At 44.0% G+C, this 25953-nt stretch overlaps 1 protein-coding gene across 1 annotated transcript in view; it reads left to right on the top strand.

Annotated features, from left to right (window-relative positions):
* The window catches only part of RTF1 (RTF1 homolog, Paf1/RNA polymerase II complex component), a 72971-nt gene that overhangs the window by 27511 nt on the left and 19507 nt on the right, over positions 1-25953 (top strand). The window contains exons 3-8 of the mRNA XM_084775281.1: positions 2563-2710; positions 6625-6829; positions 10732-10846; positions 11757-11868; positions 24254-24389; positions 25049-25226. Of these exons, the coding sequence (XP_084631407.1) occupies positions 2563-2710; positions 6625-6829; positions 10732-10846; positions 11757-11868; positions 24254-24389; positions 25049-25226 (894 nt within the window). The remainder of the gene's footprint in view (positions 1-2562; positions 2711-6624; positions 6830-10731; positions 10847-11756; positions 11869-24253; positions 24390-25048; positions 25227-25953) is intronic.

Raw genomic sequence — 25953 nt, 5'->3', positions numbered from 1 at the left:
CAGAGAAAAAGAGAACGGAAGGATGAGGAAGCTGGTGATTTCATGGCTCTTTCCCAGTTGGGTTCACTTGTGTGGCTTCACATTTAGGTAGTTTTTGCTCTGGTCAACACCCACCTCCCCAGGGAGTTTAGAGTTTGGCTCTGTTGCACATTAGAAACTCTTACCTGTAGGCAAAAACAGACCTAGCCATTTTCACACATGACCCTGATACCTCACTCTGAACTGCCTCACATTTTCCTTGTGGAGAGTCCAGACACTTGGAAAGGTGCACTGAGGCATTTTATAGCTGAGACAGAGATAGAGAGTACTGTGTGCAGTTTTGTCCTATTTATTGTAACAAGAACCAATGGGACCGTATACATTATTGACTCTAATACTGTCTGCACGGAAAATTGCTGAAGTTTTAGCCCAATTAACTAAAAATTTGAACATTGTGAACTGTTTGGATTTTTTTTTTCCAGGCAGGGTTTCTCTGTGTAGCATTGGTTGTCCTGGACTCACTTTGTAAACCAGGTTGGCCTTGAACTCAGAGATCCACCTGCCTCTGCTTCCCAAGTGCTGTGATTAAACTGTCTTCCAAATCATTTTCCTTAAGCATTTAAACTTAGAAATGCCTGGAACTTCAGTGTTAAGAGATTACAATTTCTTTCTAGCTGATGATCTCTGTGTTGAAATTAATAGTTTAGAACGCAAAGTCACCTATACAAGTCACTATTCACTCATGATAATGTTATCTCAGAACATACAGTTGTTTTGTTTTCATTCCCTTTAAATGAAAAGAAATGGCAATTAAAGTAATATATCACCCCTGCAATCCTAACACTCAGGATTGCCTCTTTGAGTTCAACCGGGGCCCCATAGGAAAACATAGTCTCTAGAAACAAAGTGTTTTCAACAATATTTTATCAAGACGAAGTAAGAGTGTGGGTCTTAGGATGAGCTTCTGTGGGGCACTAATCTTCCAGAATCACCAAAATAACAACAATAACTACCCAGCATAAATGTACTGATCCTGGCAAGCGAGGTTTATCACCCTGTGAGAGTAGAATCAAAGACACTGTCTTTGCTAAGTAGTAGATGTAGAAAGTGTAGTTTACAACATTGAAGAGTCTGATGACGAAAGGGTCTTCATAATTTAATACACATTCCTTATAGAATGAAAGTTAAACAGTAGACTAAAACTCATTAATTACTTTTCAACTAAAGGCATTCTGGAACAGCAGGTTAGAATACCAAAAGACTTCAGGCTAGAATTACAAACATGTGCTGCTTGCTTCTTCAGTGACCCAAATTGCAGGTTCCTTAAGTTTACTAGTCCAGATCCCGGGTTTAGAAGTGCAGTGGAGACTCGTGGGCATGGCTGCTTTGCTCGCGTGTGTGTCTGTACAACACTTGGGTGCCTGGTGCCGTGGGGGTCAGGAAAGCACTTTGGATCTCCTGAAATTGGAGTCAGCAGATGGCTGTGAGCTACCATATGAAAACTGAACCCCAGTTCTCTAAAAGGGCAGCAGAGCCCCTCACTTCTGAGTCATCCCCAGCCCCCAGTCTTTGTGACCTTGCAGTAGGTAAAGTGGCTGCCATACAGGCATGAAGATAGGAGTTCAGATCCCCAGCACCCACATAAAAGCTGGGTATCACGTCTATATCTCTACCACAGTGAAGACAGACGGATCCTCGAGGCTCACGTCCATCAGTCTCAGTGAGAGACCCTGTTGCAAACACTAAGGTGGAAAGCAGTAGAGGAGTAGACACTTGGCATGCACAAACATACGTGTGCACTCACATCCACATGTACACTACCCACAGAAAAGTAAGTAAAAATTACAGGAAGCAGGAGACACTGTGCCTTGGTGTATTTTATATGAGTTAGTTCTCTGTTGCAGATCTAATTCTGCCCTTACTAGTGATGTGACTTAGTGCCTGTCTGTGTGACTGAATCGGGTCCTCTGCAAGAACAGTATGAACTCTTAGCCATTGAGCTGTCTGAGCCTCACAGATTTTTTTTTTTCCCAAGACAGGGTTTCTCTGTGTAACCTTGGCTGTCCTAGACTCGCTTTGTAGACCAGGCTGGCCTCAGACTCACAGCGATCCCCCTGCCTCTGCCTCCTGAGTGCTGGGATTAAAGGTGTGAGCCTCACAGATTTTAAAACAAGAGTCATGCTCAGACTTAATAATCTAATTTACTACTTCCTTGGAGTTGCTGATGCTATTATTTGTGCCAAAAAGTGGCCCTGTCCTTTCTCCATGTGCTTTTTTGTCATTTTTCTCCTGCAGAAAGTTCTCTGCTTTCCTGAGACCTGAGTACTCAGCCATCTTGTATACTTTAACCCAGCATGCCAGCTGTCAGCAATTACTGCCATCTCTAACACATAAAATAGAAAAAATTATTTTCTCTTGGTTTTGTGTTTGTTTTTAAAAACACAGTCTCACTGTGTAATCCCAGGCTAGCTTCAGACCCAGACTCCTCCACTCTCCCTTTAAGAGTACTAGTATTAGAAGCATGTATCACCTTATTAAAGTGCATAGCCCTATTTCAATTTTCCTTTTTTCCCCCCCTTATAGTGGACATTTGGGAGCAATAAAAATAAGAAGAAAGGAAAAACCAGAAAAATAGAGAAGAAAGGAGCCATGAAGAAACAAGCCAACAAAGCTGCCTCCTCAGGCAGTTCAGAGAAAGACAGTTCAGCTGAGAGCTCAGCTCCTGAGGAAGGTGAGCCCAGCACCCAGCCCAGGTGGAGGTGTGAGAGCGGGAAAGCAAGAGACCTGCACTGCGCTGGGCCTCTGCTGGGAGAGCTGTGGACTTGAGTTTTTCAGAGGCCATGGGTCTGTAATGCCAAAGGGTTGATGAGGTGCTGGAGTCTGACCATAGACCCCCTGCTTTAGGCCCCTCTCAATCTTTCATACCTTCTCTTCCTTTTTCTGGGAAATTCATGGTCTGACTGAGACGGGAAATTTTTGAAACAGATACTGAACCTCACAGAAAATTTTCTTCCATGAAGACAGTTCAGAAATTTTGCCTTTTTTGTCAATACTAGTTTGACAGCTGAACTTTTTCCAGGACCAGAATAGTAAACTTGATGGGTTTTTTTTGTTTTTTTTTTTGTTTTTTTGGGTTTTTTTTTTGGCCAAAAAAAAATGGCCTAACCTAGTTTTAAGCCCATGTCTGTGAATACAAGTCGGATCTGGTATAATTGGTCCATTAGTAATATATGCTGGGATTTTTGTTTCACTGTCGGTTTTGTTTTTTTGCTATTCAGGTCAAACTGGCCTTGTGCTCTCCATGTAGTCCAGGTTGACCTTGGACTGGTGATCACCCTGTCTAAAACTTCTGAGTCTGAGAAAAGTGGAAAAAAAAAACCGTAGGAAAAAAAAAAGAACACAGAATTATCAAAATCTAATGGGTGGGTTTGAGTTTGTGGGGAGCAAGATGTCTCTGTGGTCTAAAAGCATTGCCTAGTACACTAGCCTTTCTACAGAGAGACCTAGGGATAAGTGTCTAACCAGGAGGGCCAAGCTGGCAGCACAGTAGCCACAGACAGCTTTATATGTGTCTGGGTTGTCACTAAGAGGGAGGCAGAGGAGACTTTCCTAGGGGAGAAAACACGACAGCAGCACTAAAGCCTAGTATAGATCCCGGCCAGGACTGGGCACAGTGAGGAGGAGGAGGAGGAGCAGCCGCAGCAGCAGTGAAGCTGGCTTTTTTGAAGGGGTTGGACTGTAGTTTGGTGGCAGCCAACTTGTCTGTCATGTTCAAACACCTGAGTTGGATCCGCAGCACCATGGGGGGAGGGACAGCAAAGAACTTAAATCACTTTTGGAATATGCTTGCCAAATTCATAACCTAAATTCTTTCTTGACAGAACAAACCAACTAAACCAAATTGGGGTTAACTATTGCTATTTAAACTTAAATGTTATAAAATTCATATTTAAAATTTAATTTCTCAGTTTCACATTTCCATACTCACATTCTGTCAGCCACCCATGGCAGCTACCCTTCATATGAAGAGTTACTAATTTATAAAAAATACAGGCTGAGGTGGGGAGATGGCTCAGTGGTTACGAGCAGTACACTCTTATAGAAGACCTGAGTTAGGGTCACAGTAAATAAACCACAAGCACTTGTGACTCCAGCTCCAGGAGGCTTTTGATACCTTGACTTCTGAAGGCACCACACTCATGCACATCCCACACAAAGGCACATCATACTCATAGTTAAAAACAAATAAAACTTAAGTTAAAAAAAGAAGGGCTGGATAGATGGCTTTGAGGTTAAGAGCACTTGCCAGCTCTTCCAAAGGTCCTGAGTTCAATTCCCAGCAGCCACATGGTAGCTCACAACCATCTATAATGAAATCTGGTGCCCTCTTCTGGTGTGCTGGTATACATGCAAGCAAAACACTGTATACCTAATAAATAAATCTTTTAAAAAAAAAAAAAGAAGAATGCAGACTTATTCACTCATGGCATAAAGACCGAGATGTTTGAGACAGGGCAACCTCAACCCTTAGGAAGTGGAAGTGGGACTGTCTGGTCCACATGGAGAGTTCCAGGCCAGCCAGGGCTGCGTGGGAAGGTGGAGTGTATTAACCTTTCCTCCTGCTGTATTACAGAAGGGAAGGTTGGTTTAGGCTCACAGTTTTGGGATGTAGCCCATCATACAGCAGGAAAGGGATGGTGGAGGAGCCCGAGGCAGCTGGCCGCAGTGTCTGCTGTCAGGGAGCAGAGATGAAAGTTGGTGCACAGCTCCCTTTTCTGTTTTGTGTATCCAAGGTTTAAACCCAGGGAATGGTGGCACTCACTTTTAGCGCTGGTTTTCCCACCTAAGTTATCCTAATCAAGATATCCCTCACAGGCTTGCCCATAGGCTTGTCTCGTGTGCGATTCTAGATTTAGTCAAGAAGACAGTCTTCACCGTCATACAGAATAGGCTTCATGACTACCTCACAGAGCCCTCTTAACAGCACAGCAGACTTTGATTCCTCAAACTGTAATGGCATGGAAAGAGGTTTATCCAAGCTTGGTGGTTAGTGCACCCTTGTCGCCCCAGCTGCTCAGGAGGCTGAGGCAGCACAGTCACATGAATCCAGAATTTGGAGGCCAGTCTGGGCAGCGCAGTGAGCCTCCCGCTCACAACAGAGTTAACCGGGTGTGCTGGGTGGCTCAGTGGTCAAGTGCTTGCCACCGAGAGAACTTGAACTTGATCGCAGGAACCCCAGAGGTTAGGAAACCCTGACTCTAAAGGGTTGTCCTCTGACCTCCACACCCAAGTCCTGACACATGCGTGTGCTCGCCCTCCCTCCCCCTCTCTTTCCCCCCTCCTCTCTCCCTCTTTCCCTCTCTCCCCCCCAACAAAATAAATAAGCAAATTAATAAAAATTACTTAACTTAAAATTAAGAAATAAGGGGCTGGAGCGATAGCTCAGCAGTTAAGAGCATTGGCTGCTCTTCCAGACAAGCAGGGTTCAATTCCCAGCACCCACGTGGCAGCTCACAATTGTCTGCAACTCAAGTTCCAGTGGATCCAATTCCCTCGCACAAATGTGTGTGTGTGTGTGTGTGTGTGTGTGTATACACACATACATTCCAAACACCAAAATATACATAAAAATAAATACATTTTAAAAATTAAGAAATATAGCCAGGTGGTGGTGTATACAACCTTTAATTCTAATGCTTGGGAGGCAGAGGCAGGCAGATTTCTGAGTTCAAGGCCAACCTGGTCTACAAAGAGAGTTCCAGGACAGCCAGGACTAGACAGGGAAATCCTGTTTTTAAAAAAAAATTAGACATACAGACAGACTAATTTGATTTTCATACTCTCTTTACTTAAATTACTTGTTAACACTGCCTATACAACTTTACACATTTCTCCAGTATCCTTTAATGAGGATTAGCCTCCCCCCCCCCCCACACACACACACAGACAGGGTTTCTCTTTATAGCCTTGGATGTTCTGGGACTCGCTCTGAAGACCAGACTGGCCTTGAACTCACAGTTAACCTCTTGCCTCTGCCTTTGTGCTGAGATTAAAAACATGCACCAGCATGCCTGGCTTGTGCCTTTATAGTTATTAATTTTTCTTTTATTTTTGAATTTGGCTTTTTGAGACAGGTTTTTTCTGTGTAGCCCTCAGTGTCCTGGAACTCACTCTGTAGACCTACCTGCCTGTCCTTGATCTCAAGAGATCCTACTGCCTTGTCTCCTGAGTGCTGGGGTTAAAGGTCTGCACCACTACCACCTAGCAAAACTTGACTATTTATTTATATATTACAGGCCTGTATTTTATAGGCCTGTAACAGAATTTTCAGAGTAACAGACTTGAGTTGAAGGACAGGTATGGTGGGTCTCATGGGCCTGTAAGTCCAGAGCTCGGAGGGCAGAGGCAGGAAGACCCTGAGTTTGAAGATATATCGTACTACATAGCAAACCCCTGTCTCAGAAAGGGAAAGAGTGTGGTGGTTTATTTTTCCAGCCTAAATTTCCCTGATCTGTTTGCATTTGACCAAGGGCAGATCAAGCAGACATCCCACGTTGAGTGGAAATGGCTGAGTGCCATTTCCTTTTGGGAGAGCCAAGGGTGGCAGATGTCACATTGGGGTCACACGTTTGTCCTTGGTTGCAGGTGAAGTGTCAGATTCTGACAGCAACAGCTCCTCCTCTAGTTCAGACTCAGACTCCTCGTCAGAAGATGAAGAGTTCCATGATGGCTACGGAGAGGATCTTATGGGGGACGAAGAGGACAGGGCCCGGCTGGAGCAGATGACAGAGAAGGAGAGGGAGCAGGAGCTGTTCAACCGCATAGAGAAGAGGGAGGTGTTGAAAAGAAGGTAAGGCCGCCGCGGCCCCGTGTGCTCGTCGGCTTCTCACGGTGTAGGATTCTGTTCCAGCTTCACAGTGGTGTGAGGCTTTACCCATGTAATTGGTTTTCTCATTCATTACAATTTTCAGTAAGTTACATGAGATGCCAAACACTTCGTTTCACAGGAGGCTTTGTGAAATGGTTTTGCCAAACTGCAATTATGATTTGAACGTGCTTGAATCAGACTAGGCTATGATGTTTGGTAGGTTGCATTTTCAACTTTCAGTGTTTCAGCTCCCAGTGGGTTGAGATACAGTCCCTTCATAAGCTGAAGGGAGTCTGTCCATAGGAATGGGCAGTTGGAAGTGTGTTTGTAGTGCAGTGTAACCCAGATAGCCTAGGCCACACCTGTTGATCCTTTACTAATGTGCGTTACTCATAGGCTCTTAGTTGTTTTATGACTCTGGTGATGGAACCCAGGGCCTCAGACAGGCTGGACAAGATTTCCACAACTGAGCTGTTTCCCCCTTCTTGATTTTTGTTTTAAGAGAAGTTGTGCTGAGTGTAGTAGCACACGCCATTAATCCCACCCAGCACTTGGGAGGCAAAGGCCGGTGGATCTCTGAGTTTCAAGGCCAACCTGGTCTACATGGTGAGTTCCAGGACAGCCAGGGCTACATAATGAGACCATGTCTCAAAAACCATACTAACAAACAAATATACACAAGATAAACGTAATTACTTATTTATTTTTAGTTTTTCAAGACAGGGTTACCCTGTAGCCCTAGCTGTCCTGGAACTTGTTGACCAGGCTGGCCTCTGTCTTCTGAGGGCTGGGATTAAAGGCATGTGCCACCACCACCTGGTGTAACTAATTTTTTAAAATAAAAAATAAAGTATATTTTTTCATTTTTGCCAAACAAAAATTATTGAGAAAGTCATAATCTTGTTTTGATTTTTATAGTGTGTGTGTTGATGGTATGTGTACTACATATATGTAGGTACTTATTCCTATGTGCTCATGAAAGTCAAAAGAGGTTGTCAGGTGTCTTCTTGTATTCTGCCTATTCGTGTGAGGCAGGATCTATCCTTGAACCTGGGACTCTGGTTTTCTTGGCTATGCTGGAAACCAGCAAGCTACAGTGACTGTCCTGTTGCCATCCCCCTGGAGCTGGGATAATAGTCGTTTGTAGGTTGCCTGTCCTGTTATGTGGATGTTGGGATATGAACTCTGTACCTCATGATAGTGCAGCAGCTCTCTTAATCACTGAGCCATCTCTCCAGCCTTCAGGTTTAGAATGTCATTTTATTAATTAACAAAAGTAACATGGGCCAATTTTGATCGCTCACCCCTGTAATCCCAGCACTCAGGAGGCCAGACTGGGCCTCCAGAATCAAACAGTTTTAAGTAAAACAAAAGGCTGGCTGCGCTGGTGATATGGCTCAGTGTAAATTGCTTGCATGGCTTTCCAAGACCCCAGGTTCCGCCATTAGCGCTGCTTCAGGCTCTTGGGGTTTCTGTTTATTTTAAATGGCAGAAGTTCTTTCTCACCTCCCAAAAAGGTCAAAGTAAACTTGGCTTTTGTCTTGGGTAATGGAGTCCTCAGAACTAGTTTCCTTTCCTGTCTACCTAGTGTCTTGAGAAGAAGATTGAAGCGCATTAGCAATTAGTTCCATTGCCTCAGGGAGCCTGTTTGTCCCTTCTGGGGACCATATTAAGTATGGTGTGTTATCCTAGACAAGAATGTTTGGCTTTCAGTCAGCAGAAAGTGGTAGGCGTTCGTTTTGCGTGTGATTGCCTCCAAGGTAACCTCTGTTGCTCAAACAGGACTTGGAGTACTGCTCTGGAATTGTGGGTGAGGAAGCGTGACTTCCATAGTGGATTTCTGAACTGTGGAGACCATAGAGGTTGACACAGGTTCAGGACTACATATTTTGAGAGCAGTTTGTCCCAAACTTTATATTGAGTTTTACCTTTTTTATTTCCTCTTTTCTTTTCTTCTCTTTTCTTTTCTTTTCTCCTCAAGACAAGGTTTCTGTTTAACCCTGGCTGTCCTGGACTTGCTTTGTAGACCAGGCTGGCCTTGAACTCACAGCGATCCGCCTGCCTCTGCCTCCCGAGTGCTGGGATTAAAGGAGTGCGCCACCACCGCCGGACAAGTTTTACCTTTTTTATTTTATTGATTTATTTTTGAGTCAGGGTCCTACAATGTAACTGAATAGCTTGGAGCCTGCTCTGTAGACCAGGGTAGTCTCAAGCTCACAGAGATGCAGCTGCTCTGTTTCCTGAGCGTTGTGACTAAGAACACCTCTCATCTCACACATTTCACCTTTCAGCTGAGTGGAGGGGCTGGGGATCAAAGCCTGGAAGCTTCCTTCATGCTGAGGATGGACACTGCCACTGAGCCTCTTGTTTAGAGTGTTTCCCCTTTAAGAAGTTGATACTCTGACATTTTTAGCTAGTTAGAAACACAGCATTCTGTAGCTTATGTAGTTAGCTCTGGAGCAGTACAGTAAAGTGACTCAGAAAATTCATCTTTTGCTGGTGTTTTAGAAAGTCTCTTTTTTGGGGCTTTGTTTTTTGTTTTTGCTTTTTTGTTTGTTTTTCAATACAGAGGTGTGTGTGTGTGTGTGTGTGTGTGTGTGTGTGTAGAGCTCTGGCTGTCCTGCAACTATGTAGTTTCTCTGTAGACCAGGCTAGCCTTGAATTCAGAGACCCCTGCCACCACTGCCCAGTTTTTTTCTTCTTTTTAAAAAAATTGTCATTATTTTTTAATTTTTATTTTGCCTATGAGTGTTTTGCCTACATGTATGTCTGTGCACCATGTCTGTACCTGATACCTGCATAGGCTAGAAGAGAGCATCCGATCACCCGGAGCCAGAGCTGTAAGTGGCTGTGAGCTGCTCAGAGTTCTGGGAATGCAGCCCAGGCCTGTACACCTAAGCATTGAGGAGCCATCTGTCCAGCCCCTAGAGAAGAATCCTGCTGTGTTGTCCTGGTACCCCTGAGCTCAAATAATCCTTCCACCTCCTGATGGGACACAGGTGTACATCCTGTGCTCAACTTTACTTAGTATGTTTTTTAAAATTAATTCTTGTCCACATATTGCCACTTCATTCCTTGTTAGAGCTGAGTAGTAACCCATTATACGTATATGCTGCAGTTTGTGAATTTTTTCAACTGCAATTAAAGTTGTTTTTGCATTTTTTCTACTAAGAATAATGCTGCTATAAATATTGATATTCAAATACTTGAATACCTATTTTCAGTTAATTTGATACATTCTGCTGCATTTTCATTTAATAGACAATTATTTTCTTTTTTTGGTTTTTCAAAACAAGGTTTCTCTGTGTAGCCGTAGCTATCCTGAACTCACTTTGTAGACCAGGCTAGCCTCCAACCTACATAGAGCCACCTCCATCTGTCCCAAGTACAGCTGGCCTCAAACTTACTGTATAACTGAGGATGACCTTGAACTCTGATCTTAATATTTTCTCTCAAGACCATTCCAACTTAATGCTTTTGAATGCTTTTTTGCTTTGTTTTTGTTGTTGTTATTTGCTTTTGGGTTTAGTTTATATGTACGGGTGCTTTGCCTGTCTATGTACCACAGGCATGCTTGGTGCCCACAGAAGCCAGAAAATGGCATCAGATGCCTGGAGCTATAGATAGGTGCGAGCTGCCCTGTGGGTACTGGTCGTCAAGTCTGGGTCCTCTGGATAAGTAGGCAGTGCTCTAAATCACTAAGCCATCTCTCTAGCACCACAGTCAGCATTTTAAATATACTTATAGAGCATTGGAATTTCTTTCAGGAAGCCAAGAAATTATTTTTGTATAACTCCTTTCCTTACTTCTGTCTCCCAGCTGATAGAAACCAGTCTTTATATATAATTTTATTGCTTTTTAACAACCAAATATCTTTTAACCAGATTTGAAATTAAGAAAAAACTTAAAACAGCCAAAAAGAAAGAGAAGAAAGAAAAAAAGAAAAAGCAGGAAGAAGAACAAGAAAAGAAGAAGCTGACTCAGATTCAAGAATCTCAGGTAGGACGCCGTTGAGACCACACCTGTGTGTGTGGCGAGCGGTCCACAGGCGCTGGGTGCTGCTAGCCTGTGTGTGTGGCGAGCGGTCCACAGGAGCTGGGTGCTGCTAGCCTGTGTGTGTGGCGAGCGGTCCACAGGAGCTGGGTGCTGCTAGCCTGTGTGTGTGGCGAGCGGTCCACAGGCGCTGGGTGCTGCTAGCCTGTGTGTGTGGCGAGCGGTCCACAGGCGCTGGGTGCTGCTAGCCTGGGTTAGTTAGTGCAGGTAACTTCATGCATCTGCAGCCTGGGACCTCATAGTCTCTGAACACCATTGCACCATTGACTGCACTGATGAACTTCCCGAGGATGTTCACTCAAGACTGGCTAAATCGGGGTGCCCCTGGAGGGTAGGCTGGTAAACGCCCTTTCTCAGATAACAACTTGATTATGTTTGCTGAGATGTGTGTCCCTCTAGACTCGGTATAAATATAGTTATAAAAATAACTCATCTCAGTCAGACATGGTGGCGCACGCCTTTAGTCCTAGCACTTGGAAGGCAGAGGCAGGCAGATCTCTGTGAGTTCAAGGCCAGCCTGGTCTACGAAGCAATTCTAGGACAGCCAAGCCTATACAGAAAGACCCTGTCTCAGAAAAAAAAATAGTTATCTTACATTTGAAGTAACATATCAAGACATTAGATCACTTTTTTTTCCCCCTGAGACAAGGGCTCAGTGTGTAGCTCTCCTAGAACCCCATGCGTAGACCATGCTGGCCTTGGCCCCTGCGTGCTGGGACTAAAGATGTGTGCCACTGTGCTCAGCTAGGGCTTTAAGTTTGTTCGGTCAGTGATTCATGGGGACCAAAAGTATCGATTGTTGACATAGAGAATCTTGCCAGCATTGAGTAAAAAGCCACCCCACACACCTCCCCAGGTTACTTCCCACAATAAAGAACGGCGTTCCAAGCGGGATGAGAAGCTAGATAAGAAATCTCAAGCCATGGAGGAGCTAAAAGCAGAGCGAGAAAAACGGAAGAACAGAACAGGTGAGTGGGGAAAATGAATGTTGGTTTCTTTTTCTTTTCTTTCCTTTCTTTTTCTTTTTTTTTCTTTTCTTTTTTTTTTTTTTAAGATTTATTATTATTTATAGTGTTCTGCCTGCATGTATGCCTACATGCCAGGAGAGGGCATCAGATCTCATTATAGATGGTTGTGAGCCGTGATGTGGTTGTTGGGAATTGAACTCAGGTCCTCCGGAAGAGCAGCCGGTGCCCTTAACCTCTGAGCCATCTCTCCAGCCCTATTTTTCCTTTTTTTTTTTTTTTTAAAGCTTTCTATTTTATGAACACTTACAGACATAGTGGCAGCAGTATAACGAGCGTCTTGGATCTCGTTGTTCAGTCTCTACCTATCCCATGGTCTTTCTTGTTAATCTGTAATTCTCTTTTCCATCAGATTGGTTTGTTGTTACTGTTTTTTAAACTAGTGTGTTTTGTTTGTTTGTTTGTTTTAAGATTTATTTATTATGTATACAGCATTCTGCCTGCATGTCTGAAGAGGGCACCAGATCTCGTTATAGATGGCTGTGAGCCACCATGTGGTTGCTGGGAATTGAACTCACGACCTTTGGAAGAACAGCCAGTGCTCTTAACCTCTGAGCCATCTCTCCAGTCTCCCAGATTGTTTTACAGTAAATACCAACAATGCTGTGTTTTAACTATAATAATTCAACATCTCTTATAGACGAGACCCCCAGTGTTATTTCTTTTTGTGGGGGCTGGAGAAAAAAACCAGGTCCTTTGTGAGAGCAGCAAGTGTTCGTCACTGCTAAGCCATCTCTCCAGTCTTTTAACATAACTTCTATGAAACACACGCATGTGTGCACGCGCGCGCGCACACACACACACACACACACACAGAAGCAGGGTTGGATAGATGCCTCAGTGGTTAAGAGTACATCCTGTACAATTACAAAGAACTGTAATTTGTATCCCAGCACCCATATAACAAGCTGGACATAGTACAAGTTCCTAACACTCCAGTTCTGAGGCCTCTAATGCCCTCTTGGCCTGTGCACACAAGCAGGGACATGCATCCACCCACATACATGTACATATATACACATAGACACAACACAGAAATAACTTTTTTTTTTTAAAGCATCAAATTCCAGGCTGGAGAGATGGCTCAGAAGTTAAGAGCACTGGCTGTTCTTCCAAAGATCCTGAGTTCAATTCCCAACAACCACATGTGGCTCACAACCATCTGTAATGAGATCTGGTGCCCTCTTCTGATGTGCAGGCACACATGCAAGCAGAATACTGTATACATAATAAATAAATCTAAAAAAAAAAAAAAAACCAACCCACCCAATCCCTTATGACCCAGTTTATATGTTTGGTTCCCTCTTCAGCAAAGATCCTCTGAGCCCCATAAGGAAGGTGTGATGTAGATATCTCATTGACAGCTCGCCGTTCTTCAGCCTTACTCTCTGTACACAGACCAGCTGTGGGAATTTATTCTTAATATTTATGTGAATCATCCATGTCTTGTTTTAATCTGTCTGGTACAGCTGTTATTCTTCATATTCAACTAGTCAGTTATGGCCCCTGACAAGATCCCAAGGCTCCTTTCTCCAAACCCTTTCTTGTGTTCCCTTTGTTGCTAAAATTTCTTCCAAGAGGAGACATAAGCACCTATTCCTCCTCCAAGGTCTCAAGCAGGCACGATCCTACCAAACCTCACTCTGGAGAGTCAATGAGTATATTGGGTTTCCTTACAAACATGGTTGTATTAGTTGGGGTTTTCTTACAAATTGAATCTCTCTACATATAAATATATAGAAGGAGATTTATTAGAATGACTTATAGGCTGTGGTCCAGCTAATCAACAATGGCTGCCTGTGTATGGAAGGTCCACAAATCTAATAATTGTTCAGTCCACAGGGCTGGATGTCTCAGCTCATCTTTGGTGTACTCCAGAATCCTAAAAGTAGACTCTAGTGCCAGCGAAGGTGTGTAGACTTGCTAGTAACGATGAGGAAAGCTTCCCTTTTGCGTGACCTTTTACAGGCTTCCAGCAGTACAGTAGGTGTGGCCCAGAGTAGAGCTGCGTCTTCTCACCTCAAAGATCCGGATTGGAAATGGATCTTCCCACTTTGAATGATCAAAACCAAAAAGCCAACACCCAGAACGTTTCGTAGGTGTACCCAGCCATTTTTCTGTTTTGGTTCATTCCAGATGTAGTTAGGTTGACAACCAAGAACGGCCGCCATAATGGGTGAAGGCATGACTTAAAGGGATGTGAGTGTTCCTCCCCCAAAAGGCCACCCCCAGCAGGGATGCGGCTGACTGGGGAGAGGGAGCAGCCCCACTCTCCTAGTCTCCACCCCTGCTCTAGCCCCTCCTGAAGCCCCATGCAGTAAGGGCTGAGTTGCACTCAGCAGGTGGTAGGGAGTTTCCGGGTATTCTGCCTTGTCATCAAGCCCAGTTGGGACAATCCTTTCACAAGGGCTCACAGCTGAACTGCGCAGGGCGGCTTCTGCTTGGTGCTCGGGATCATCGTGCACAGCACCCTTTTCTCTCTCCCTGCCCACGTCAGGATTAAACTGGGACCTGGTACATCTCAGGCAATCAAGTGTTCTATCACTGACAGTAGCCTTTAGTCTTTTGGGAGTGGTGGGATGCTGGGAACAGAACCTAGGCTTTCAGGCATGCCAACCGTGAACTCTGCCTCATGTTAAGCCACATTCTAAGAGTGTCCCTTACCCCTCCAGTTTATATAGCTTTCTTACTTTTGAGATCTGGGATCAGCCATTTCTCTTAGCAGCCCTTTCTGCTTAGACTACAGTCTGGACAGAAGAATACCGTATTTTTTGGACTATAAGACACACCTGACCATAAGACATACCCAGTGTTTGGAGCAGTAAAACAAACAAAAATAGCAATTGGACCGTAAGACATACCTTAATATCCCATATATCTCCCCCCCCCCGCTTTTGTGGGGGAAAGTGTGTCTTATGGTCTGAAAAATATGGTATTCTACTGATTACTCGATCCATTTGTGCCTTTTCAGTCAGTATGCAAAGCTAGGATTTTGGTTCTGTTTTTGTTTCTTGTTTGCTTTAAAGATAACAACAAGAAGCTAGGCATGGGGCGGGGAGATGGCTCAGCAGTTGAGAGCATCACTGCATACAGCCACTGTAACTGCACTTCTAGGCATGGGGCGGGGAGATGGCTCAGCAGTTGAGAGCATCACTGCATACAGCCACTGTAACTGCACTTCTAGGCATGGGGCGGGGAGATGGCTCAGCAGTTGAGAGCATCACTGCATACAGCCACTGTAACTGCACTTCTAGGCATGGGGCGGGGAGATGGCTCAGCAGTTGAGAGCATCACTGCATACAGCCACTGTAACTGCACTTCTAGGAAATCTGATGCCCTCGTCTGACCAGGCATGTGCATGTCGATATACATGTAGGCAAAACAGCCATACATAGAAAATAAAACAATAGCTTTTTAAAAATCAAAGAAACGAAGCATGGTGGCAACATGCCTTTTTTAAGTACTTGAGAAGCCCAGGTAGGACAATGACTTGAAACTAGGTTGGTTAATATAGCAAAACCTGAGAGACAGAGGTGGGGGGACAATCTTGTTTTCTTTTTGGAGACAACGTCTCATACCATGTCAAGCTTGCTATGTAGCCAAGAATGACTTTATGCTTCTGATCTGTTTCTGCCTCCCAAGCACTTCACACCTCAGCTAGTCTGCTTTATACTGAAGTCTGAACCCAGCCTTCCTCTACCAGCCAAGCCACAGCTTTTTTTTTCTTTTCTTTTCTTTTTTTTTTTTTTGGTAACAACTGTACTGAGAAAAGGTTTATTAAATACTGTTTACTCATGAAAAGTTTACAACACTCTGGGCAGTGGTGGCACACACCTTTAATCCCAGCACTCAGGAGGCAGAGGCTGGCAGATCTCTGTGACAGCCTGGTCTACAAAGTGAGTCCAGAATAGCAAGACTACACAGAGAAACCCTGTCTCGGAAACCACCCCCACCCCACCCCACCCCCCCAAAAAAAAGGAAAAAGGAAAAGAGAAAGAAAAGTTTACAACACAAACAGCTTTTAGTATGTACTATTCACGGTTCTATGCAATAAAACAGTGATCTTTATGCATTTATCCATAAGAAACCAACAGACCCACAGTTTCTTAGCCTAAGGAAGCCACTAATCTGCTTTCTAAATATTTCATATGCATGAAATCATATTGCATAATCTTTATATGCCTGACTGTTCCTTCCCTTTCCTTTAAGGCAGGGTCTCTGAAACTCTGAAACTATGTAGACCAGACTGGCCTTGAACTCACAGATACCAGCCTGTCTCCTAAATGCTGAGATTAATGGCATGCGTCTCCACCCTAGCTGATGTGTCTTTTTATGTTGGTTGTATGAGCTTTAGATGTCATAGCCAAGAAATCCTTGCCAAATCTAATGTCATGATTCCCCAGTGATTTCCTCCAAGACTTTTTTAAAAAAATTATGTATACAGTGCTCTGCCTGCATGTACACCTGCAGGCTAGAAGAGGGCATTAGATCACATTGTAGATGGTTGTGAGCCACCATGTGGTTTCTGAGAATTGAACTCAGGACCTCTGAAAGAGCAGCACTAGCTGTTCTTAACCTCTAAGCCATGTCTCTAGCCTCTCCCCCAAGACTTTTATAGTTTTGTTCTTACATTTAGATCTTGATCCATCTTCAGTTAGTTTTAATATATGTAATAAAGGGGCCAATTAATATCTTTTCTTTTTTACATTATTATCCAATTTTCCTAACACCCATTGTTATTTGCTTGTTTGGGACTTTTTTGTTTTGTTTTGCTTTGCTTTTTGTTGATGTTGTTTTTGAGACAGGGTTTCTCTGTATAGCTGTAGCTGTCCTGGAACTCACTGGAGATGTCCTGCCTCTGCTTCTAAGTACTAGGACTAAAGATGTGCAGCACCACCGCCTGACTCCAACATTCATTGGTTTTTTTTTGTTTGCTTGTTTGGTTTGATTTTGGTTTTGGTTTTTCAAGATAGGGTTTCTCTGTGTAGCCTTGGCTGTCCTGTGCTTGCTTTGTAGACCAGGCTGGCCTCAAAATCACAGCGATCCGCCTGCCTCTGCCTCCAGAGTGCCGGGATTAAAGGCGTGCGCCACCATACCCGGCACCCAGCATTCACTGTTGACACATTTGCCCATTAAAAAAAAGGTGGGGCACGGTGATGTGGTTCTTTCCACGGGCTTGGCGGTTTGTGGTTTCATCACATTTGTTAACAGGTCAAAATACAAATCTTCGTGAAGACCCTGACCAGCAAGAAGGCCAAGATCCAGAATAAAGAGGGCACTCCCACCCCCGACCCCCACCAACAGAGGCTCATCTTAGCAGCTGGAAGGTGGCCACACCCTTTCTGATTACAACACCCAGAAAGAATCGACCCTGCTCCTGGTCCTCTCTCTGAGGGGTGGCTATTAATTCTTGAGCCTGCATTCCCAGTGGGCAGTGATAGCATCACTCTGCCTTCTAGATATTTGCCCCTATTTATGTTTAGAAGTTATAAATTTCTATAATAGCTAAACCTCTGTTTAAAATGTTAATAAAGGTTTTGTTACATGGTAAGCATTAAAAAAAAATGGGCTTCCCTTTTTTTAAAAAAAAAAGACACATTGGCTGGCATGGTGGCAAGACACATTGCTGCACTTTAAATAAATAAAACAAGCTGGATGCAATGGCACATGCCTGTAGTCCCAGTTCTCAGAGATGCAGAGGCAGGTGGATCTCTGTGAGTTCGAGGCCAGCCTGGTCTACAAAGCAAGCCCAGGACAGCCAAGGCTAACACAGAGAAACCCTGTCTCAAAAAAAACAATTGATAAGAGACATGGAAAGTTGACCTCTGGCGGCTACTGCATACATGTGATGCACATACATACATACGTACACACAAACACACACACCCCTCTTACAGGTGGAAGCCAAAGGTGGACATCAGATGTATTTCTCAGTTGCTCTCCATGTTATTAGGGCCTCTTGCTTGACCTAGAACTTGACAGTTGGCCTCATCAGACTGTCTAGTAAGCTCCAGAGGATCTATCTACCTGTCTGTCTTTCCTATGCTGTGATTACAGGTATGTGATCCTGTACCCAGCTTTGTACGTGGGGTCCAGGGATCTCAACTTGGGTCTTTATGACATCTGGTAAGAATTTTACCAGCTGAGCCATTGCCACAACTCTCCCCTGTTGTTTCAAGATACCCCAGAGTCTCACACCCCAGACGACCCTAAAAATTCTGGGATTACAGGCTTGCATCATATCACACCCAAATCTTTTTGTTGTTGTTTTTTGTTTTGCTTTTTTGTTTTTTGTTTTTTGAGACAGGGTTTCTCTGTGTAGCCTTGGCTGTCCTAGAACTCACTCTGTAGACCAGGCTGGCCTTAAACTCACAGCGATCCACCTGTCTCTGCCTCCTGAGTGCTGAGATTAAAGACATATGCCACTATGCCCTGCTTCTTTTGGTTTTTCAAGACAGGGTTTCCCTGTGTAGCCTTGGCTGTCCTGGACTCACTTGTAGACCAGGCTGGCCTTGAATTTACAGAGATCCACCTGTCTCTGCCTCCCAAGTGCTGGGATTAAAGGCGTGCGCCACTACTGCCCTGTTTTCAAATCTTTTTTTAAATTTAATTTTATTTTATTTTATTTATTTTGGTTTTTCGAGACAGGGTTTCTCTGTGTGACCTTGGCTGTCATGGACTCACTTTGTAGACCAGACTGTCCTTGAACTCACGACAATTTACCTGCCTTTGCCTCCCAAGTGCTGGGATTAAAGGTGTGCGCCATCACCGCCCAGCTCAAATCTTTTTTTAAAGTTACTCATTACAGCCCCTTTCTTTGTAGTTATTCATCAAATAATATTTTGGTTTATTTTGATTTTGATGTTTAAAAATAATCTTTTAAGCTGAGTGCAGTGGCATATGCCTATAATCCCAGCACTTTTGGAGGCAGGGGCAGGCAGATCTCTATGAGTTCAAGGACAGCTTAGTCTACAAAGCCAAGGAAGCCCTGTCTCGAAAAACAAGCAAACAAAAAACAAGCTAACAAAAAAAACCCCTTTTACTTATTACTCTATTTCATGAATAAATTATAAAATCTATGATTCCAAATTCAGATCTTCGTGGGGTTTTTTTGTTTTTTGGGGTTTTTTGTTTGTTTGGTTTGGGGTTTGGTTTTTTGAGACAGGGTTTCTCTGTAAACCCTGGCTGTCCTTGACTTGCCTGGTAGACCAGGCTGGCCTCGAACTCACAACGATCTGCTGCCTCTGCCTCCCAGGTGCTGGGATTACAGGCGTGCACCACTGCATCCACCTCAAAATCAGATCTTCTAATAAACATCTGTAGATAAAGAGAAAAAACCAAAGGCAAACCCAGTTTCTTTCTTTCTTTTTTCTTTTTTTGTTTTGTTTTGTTTTGTTTTTCAAACCCAGTTTCTTTAGACTTATTTATTTTATATATGTACGCTTCGAACTTTTTCAAACCTACTTTATTTGGGGTTCTTTAATGCTTATATCTCCCTTCTAATCCACGTACCCTAGATAGGAGAGAAATGAGGTTAATGGAAACAGAAGCAGACCTTTTTAGACTCAGTTCCTTGGAGTGATTCCACTGGCGTGGTTGGCAGGATTGCAACAGACCAGTTAAACTGCAAACCAGCAATTCAGCAAAGGTGACTGCAACTGCAGCAGCTGGAATCCAGAGTGGCAGCCGGAGCCCAGGCCCTCGAAGCGTTCTCTGGAGTGGTTCTCTTTAGGGACGTATCAAAATGGAGCGATAAACAGCCAGACAATAGGAAACAATACCAAGACTCAGAGGCCTCCTGTTTGGGGCTCATCTGTCTCCTCTCAGAGTTGGTAGTAGGATGTTTATCAGCTAGCAAAGACCACGCCCCCACTAATGGTGGTTCCTCTTCTAGTGAACAAACATCACCTGTTCTCTCACAAGTCTGTTCTCCATCCTACACTTGGGACCAAAACAAAAACATGTTTACATCCACTACATATATGTATGAGTATTTTTTCTACATGCATATCTGTGTATCTGGTGCATGCCTTCTAGATTCCCCTAGAACTAGAGTTAGAAATGTGTGTGACCTACTGTGTGGGTATTGGGAACTGAACCAGGGTCCTCTAAAGAGCAACCACTGAGCCATCTCTCCAGTCCCCAAAGTCAGTTTCTTACATGCGTATTTAACAACAATCAACACAAAACTTACATGATCTCTCAGCCAGGCGTGGTGGCGCATGCCTATAATCCCAGCACTCAAGAGGCAGAGGCAGGCAGATCACTGTGAGTTCAAGGCCAGCCTGGTGTACAAAGCAAGTCCAGGACAGCCAAGGCTAACACAGAGAGACCCTGTCTCAAAAACAAAACAAAACAAACAAAAAAACCCCAACAACTTACATGATCTCTAGTATGATAATTTCCTCCACTGACAAATTAGCAACTAATTCTAACCAGACACCAAGTAATTCAGTTCAAGCCCTGAGCTGACACTACCCGCAAGTTGAGGGCTTAGTTTTCCCATCAATGTCCAGGTTCTTTTATCTGTGCTTCTGAGCCTAGTCCTGCTTCCCTTTGCTGAGTTAATTTGCTACATACAGTGTTGCACAGGACTCAGGTGTACTTAGGCTTGTTGATTTGTCTATTTGTCTGAGACAAGATCTTAAGTAGTTTACTCTAGACTGGGTTTCTATGTAGCTGTGGTTGACCTTGAATTTGTAGTCCTGTGTGTCCACTCCAGAGTGCTAGGATTACAGCTTTGTACAGCTATGTATTATAAAAGCTATTACAAAGGATACAGCAGACATGATTCATACAGTGGGACATTTGCAAGGAAACTACCCTACCTCTCTGGACAGGCCACCCTCTAGAAACTTTGACTGGTTCAGCCACCCAGCTTTCCATATCGCATCCTATGGAATGCACCCTCCTCCCCTGCTCCGTTGGTTTTTGGTGTTTTGGTTTTTGAGGCTTCATTACAGAGGAAAGATTGAGCAAATTACTGGCCATTGGTAATCTTCTTAATCTTCAACCCTGTCCTTAGAGAATCTGAGTCTCAGCCCTAATACTGCCTTGGTCTTTCCAGGGACCAGCCTATGGCTTGCAGCCACCAGTCAACTCATTAACATACTAAAAGACACTATCACTTTGAAGATTCCATGGATTTTAGGAGTTGTGTGCCAGGAAAGGGAATGAAGATGTATTTCATAATGTCACACAAGGTATATTAAGGGGAAGCTTAGCTTTCACATCCTTCTACTTAATGCCTTACCCCTCCCCAGAGTGGGCATCAGTTAAGCATTTCATGTGCATGCCAAGGGGATGGGTGTCACCTGGTTGGTAGGATGCTTCGCTTGCAGTGCACAAAGCTCTGGGTTTGATCCAGGCATGAAGGCACCTCTCTAATCCCAGCACTTCGCTGGGGAACTTGACGCAATAGAATTAGAAGTTTGAGGTTACCCTTGGCCCCATAGCAAGTTCAAAGCCACTTTAAAATATATCAGACCCTGATTCTCTATATAGCTGCTTTTTTCTTTTTATAAATGTAAAGATAGACTCACATGCTATCTTCCATCAACCATCAGTGGGTAACATACTGTACGTACGTATATGTACAAACATGCATGCATACCCTTCCTTCTTGTAGCTGTGTAAGTTTTGTATTCTGGAGGTTATTCCTGGTTGTGGGTTTAGGGTAGGTTTGTTGTTTTTGTTTGGGCTTTTTAAGTACTGGAGAAGTAACGTGTGTGTATGTATGTATATGAGAACTTTTAAATAAATTTTTATTGTTTGTATATATATGGGGCACATATATACCATATGTCTGGAATTCAGAAGACATCTTTTGAGAGTGTTTCTCTCCTTCTACCATGTGGATTCTGGGGATCAAACTCAGGTTGTCAGGCTTGGTGGCAGCACCTTTTAAGCCACCTCCGACTTTGCCCACACTGACCTCAAACTCAACTTCCTCCTGGATCAACCTTCTAAGTAGCTGGGGTTATAGACAAGCACCACTCACTACACCAAGCTCTACTTCCATTCTTTTTTATAGCTGCTAGAAGACAACCGTCTTTTGTGAATTAAATTTCATTGACAGCGGGTGGAACAGCATTCAGAAGGCAGTCTCATCACTGAAGGGAAGAGCTTAATTAAAATAAAACATCTCGGCCTGGAGAGATGGCTCAGCGGTTGAGATCACTGACTACTCTTCCAAGGGACCTGGGTTCAATTCCCAATACCCACATAGCAGCTCGCAACTGTCTATAACTCCAAGATCTGAAGCCCTCATACAGACATACATTCAGGCAAAACACCAGTGCACATAAAATAAAAATAAATTTTAAAATAAATAAAATAAAACAAAGCATCCCTCCTTTGTGTTCGCATGCATTTAGACCGCCTTCACCCTGAAGCAGCTAGATAGTGGGACCGTGCACTGAGCCAGAAGCCCTTTAAAGCTCACCTTATCACTCAGAAGTCATAGTGTCTGTCTTCCTTTTATTTTCATTTGTTTGTTTTGTTTTTCAGAGCTGAGGACTGAACCCAGGGCCTTGCGCTTGCTAGGCAAGTGCTCTGCCACTCAGCTAAATTCCCAACTTCTTCCTTCCTTTTAAAGAACATTTATTGCCAGGTGGTAGTGGGGCACACCTGTAATCCCAGCACTCAGGAGGCAGAGGCAGGAGGATCTTTGTGAGTTCAAGGCCAACCCGGTCCACAAAGAGTCCAGGACAACCAAAGCTTTATACATAGAGAAACTGTTCTCAAAATGAAATATTTATTTTTAGGTGTATGTGTGCCCACCTGTCTTTTGTGTGTCTGAGTGTATGAGGAGGCCAGAAGAAGGCATCAGATGCTCTGAAGCCAGAGTTGGAGGTAGTTGTGAGCCAGTTCACATGGAATTGAATTAGGTCCCCTGGGAGAGCGGTAGGAACCCTTAATCGCTGGGCCCTCTCTCCTTTTTATATGCTTTTTCACTCATTTTTCACAGCTTTACTGAAATGGAAGTAGCATGAGTGATTGGTACTCCCAAGGTTCAAGGCTAGCCTAGACTACATAGTGAGACTGTCAGAAGCCAAGCAATGCTGGTGGGATGGGTCAGTGGTTAAGAGTGCTTCCTGCCCTTCTCTCAGACATGGGTACATTTCCCAGCACACAAGGCAGCGGATTCTTGAGTACCTGTAACTAGCTGCAGGGCATTTCACACCTTTTGTCCTACTTGGGCACCTACATATAATGGTTTAAAAAGACAGAGAAAAACAAAAGATAATTAGGAGTTTTCTTCATTTTTTCCTGCCTGATATCAAATATCTTGCCTACAGTAAAAGATAACAAGGAAACCAGCAAGATAGATCAGCAGGTAAAGGCATTTGCCCTGCAACTGACAGACAAACAACCTGAGTTCAATCCCTAGAACCCACATGACGGAAGGAGAGACCTGACTCCCCCCGTACCTTATCCTTTGACCTACACACACACACACACACACACACACACACACAGAGACCTGACTCCCCCGCACCTTATCCTTTGACCTACACACACACACACACACTCACACGTCCTGCATCTTATCCTTTGACCTATACACACACTCACACACACACACACACACACAGACCTGACTCCCCCGCACCTTATCCTTTGACCTACACACACTCTCTCACACACACACACACACACACACACACACACACACACACACGTCCTGCATCTTATCCTTTGACCTACACACACACACGTCCTGCATCTTATCCTTTGACTTACACACACACACACACTCACACACTCACACACACACACACACACACACACACACGTCCTGCATCTTATCCTTTGACCTTTACACTCATACATCTATACATAAACTTACTAAAAAACTTTTGTTTTTCGGAGATAGGGTTTCTCTTGTAGCGCTGGCTGTCCTGGACTTGCTTTGTAGACCAGGCTGGCCTCAAACTCAAGAGATCCACTGCCTCTGCCTGGGATTGTATAAATCATTTTTAGAACACTTGCCTAGCATGTAAGAGTCCCTGGTTCAATTTGCAGTATGTGGGGAGGGTCGGGGAATGTCAGTATGATTGGCAACTATTTCTACCTACCCGGTAGCAACCTTCCAGTTTGTTGTTGTTTTGTTGTTGTCATCGTCTATGGGCCCTGATCTTGGTATGTGAGTGCTTAACTGTGGTTAACCCCAGTGTGGCTCATGGTATCACAGGCCAGTCTAGAAAAGGTAGATTATCTGCTGGGGTCCTTTTCTGTGTTCCAGTTCTTTTCAAAGGTAAAAGATGAGTAAAAGATTTATTGTTTGTGAAGAATACATAGGTAAACGTTTCCTCTTTCGTTTTAGCTGAACTCCTCGCCAAAAAACAGCCATTGAAAACCAGTGAGGTCTACTCTGATGATGAGGAAGAAGAAGATGATGACAAGTCCAGTGAGAAATCTGACCGCTCATCCCGCACATCATCATCTGATGAAGAAGAAGAGTAAGCTGTGTCTGTTTTGATCTAGTAGGCAGGTGGGATGGAAGGGTTCATTGTTTCCTTCCTATTAAATGTTCCATTATTAAGGGACGCCAAGGCAAGAGCTTGAAGCAGACACCAAGAAAAAAATGCTGCTTACTGGCTTGCTCGGTCTGGCTCTTGCCCAGCCAGTTTTCCCATATAACCCCTGACCACCTGCCCAGGGATGGCACAGCCACAGTGCCCTGGGCCCTCCCACAGCAATCATGGCAAGAAAATACCCCACAGACATTGCCCCCAGGCCATTCTGACTAAGGCAGCCCTTCAGCTTTGAGTTCCTCTTTCCAGATGTGTCAAGTTGACAACTAAGATTAACTGTCACAGGAGGGTTCTTAGTAGGGAAGCTTAGTATAGGTGTGGGGGCTGCATCTTTGGCTTGATTTAGTATCTGGCTGCACCCATGGACAAGTTCCCTGAGCCTAGCAGATAGGAACTGACTGCACATCACCTCAGACTGGCCTGCAGCTTCTTTCTGGAGCGGAGGTCATTCAGGGCAGTGGACACTATAGATGAAACTGTAGCTCTTATCTGATCCTTTGTCACATGCTCTTTGGGTGAGTATTGAGAACTTGCTGTCTGTCTCTGGCAGTTTTACAGTGACCACTGCTCTCTGTTTCTCATAGGAAAGAAGAAATCCCTCCAAAATCACAGCCAGTCTCCTTACCTGAGGAACTGAATCGGGTTCGATTATCAAGGCATAAGCTAGAACGCTGGTGTCACATGCCCTTCTTTGCTAAAACTGTCACAGGATGTTTTGTACGGATTGGCATTGGAAACCACAATAGCAAGCCAGTTTACCGGGTTGGTGTTCTTCCTTGGGACAATTCTCCATATTTTAAATGTAATGATTATCTACTGGGAGTGGGAGCTGCTGAACAAATCTGTTATTCTTCTGCCACCATTTGCCTGTATTAGTCAGCTTCTTTTTTAGTTAGGAAAAGTAGCCCACGCCTGTAATTCCAGCACTTGGGAGGCTGTTTTGAAGATTGCTGTGAGCTTGAAGCCAGCCTGAGCTATGGAGTGAGACCCTGTCTCAAAAACAGAAAAGGCCAGGTGTGGCACAGACCTATAATCCTAGCACTTGAGAGACAGAGGCAGGAGAATTGCTACAAACCAATGTAGTCTACAGATTAATTTCTAGGCCAGTGGGTTTTTGTTTGTTTGTTTTGTGTCTTTGTTTTAAGATATATTTATTTATTACTCTGTATACAGTGCTCTGCCTGCATGTACACCTACAGGCAAAAGAGGACACCAGATCTCATTATAGATGGTTGTAAACCACCATGTGGTTTCTGGGAATTAAACTCAGGACCTCTGGAAGAGCAGCCAGTGCTCTTGACCTCTGAGCCATCTCTCCAACTGGTGGTGCATGTCTTTAGTCCCAGCACTCAGGTGGCAGAGGTAGGCAGATGAGTTCAAGGCCAGCCTGGTTTATGGAATGAGTTCCCGAACTGCCAGGGCTACACAGAGAAGCCCTGTTTTGAAGAAAAGAAAGAGGACCTTGAAGGAGGGACTAGTATAAGAGGTG

The sequence above is a fragment of the Acomys minous genome (assembly GCF_964271855.1).
Source record: "Acomys minous genome assembly, chromosome: 3".
Taxonomy (NCBI): Eukaryota; Metazoa; Chordata; class Mammalia; order Rodentia; family Muridae; genus Acomys; species Acomys minous.
Note: the sequence above shows the minus strand (reverse complement) of the source record. Positions and strands in the feature narration are given on the sequence as shown.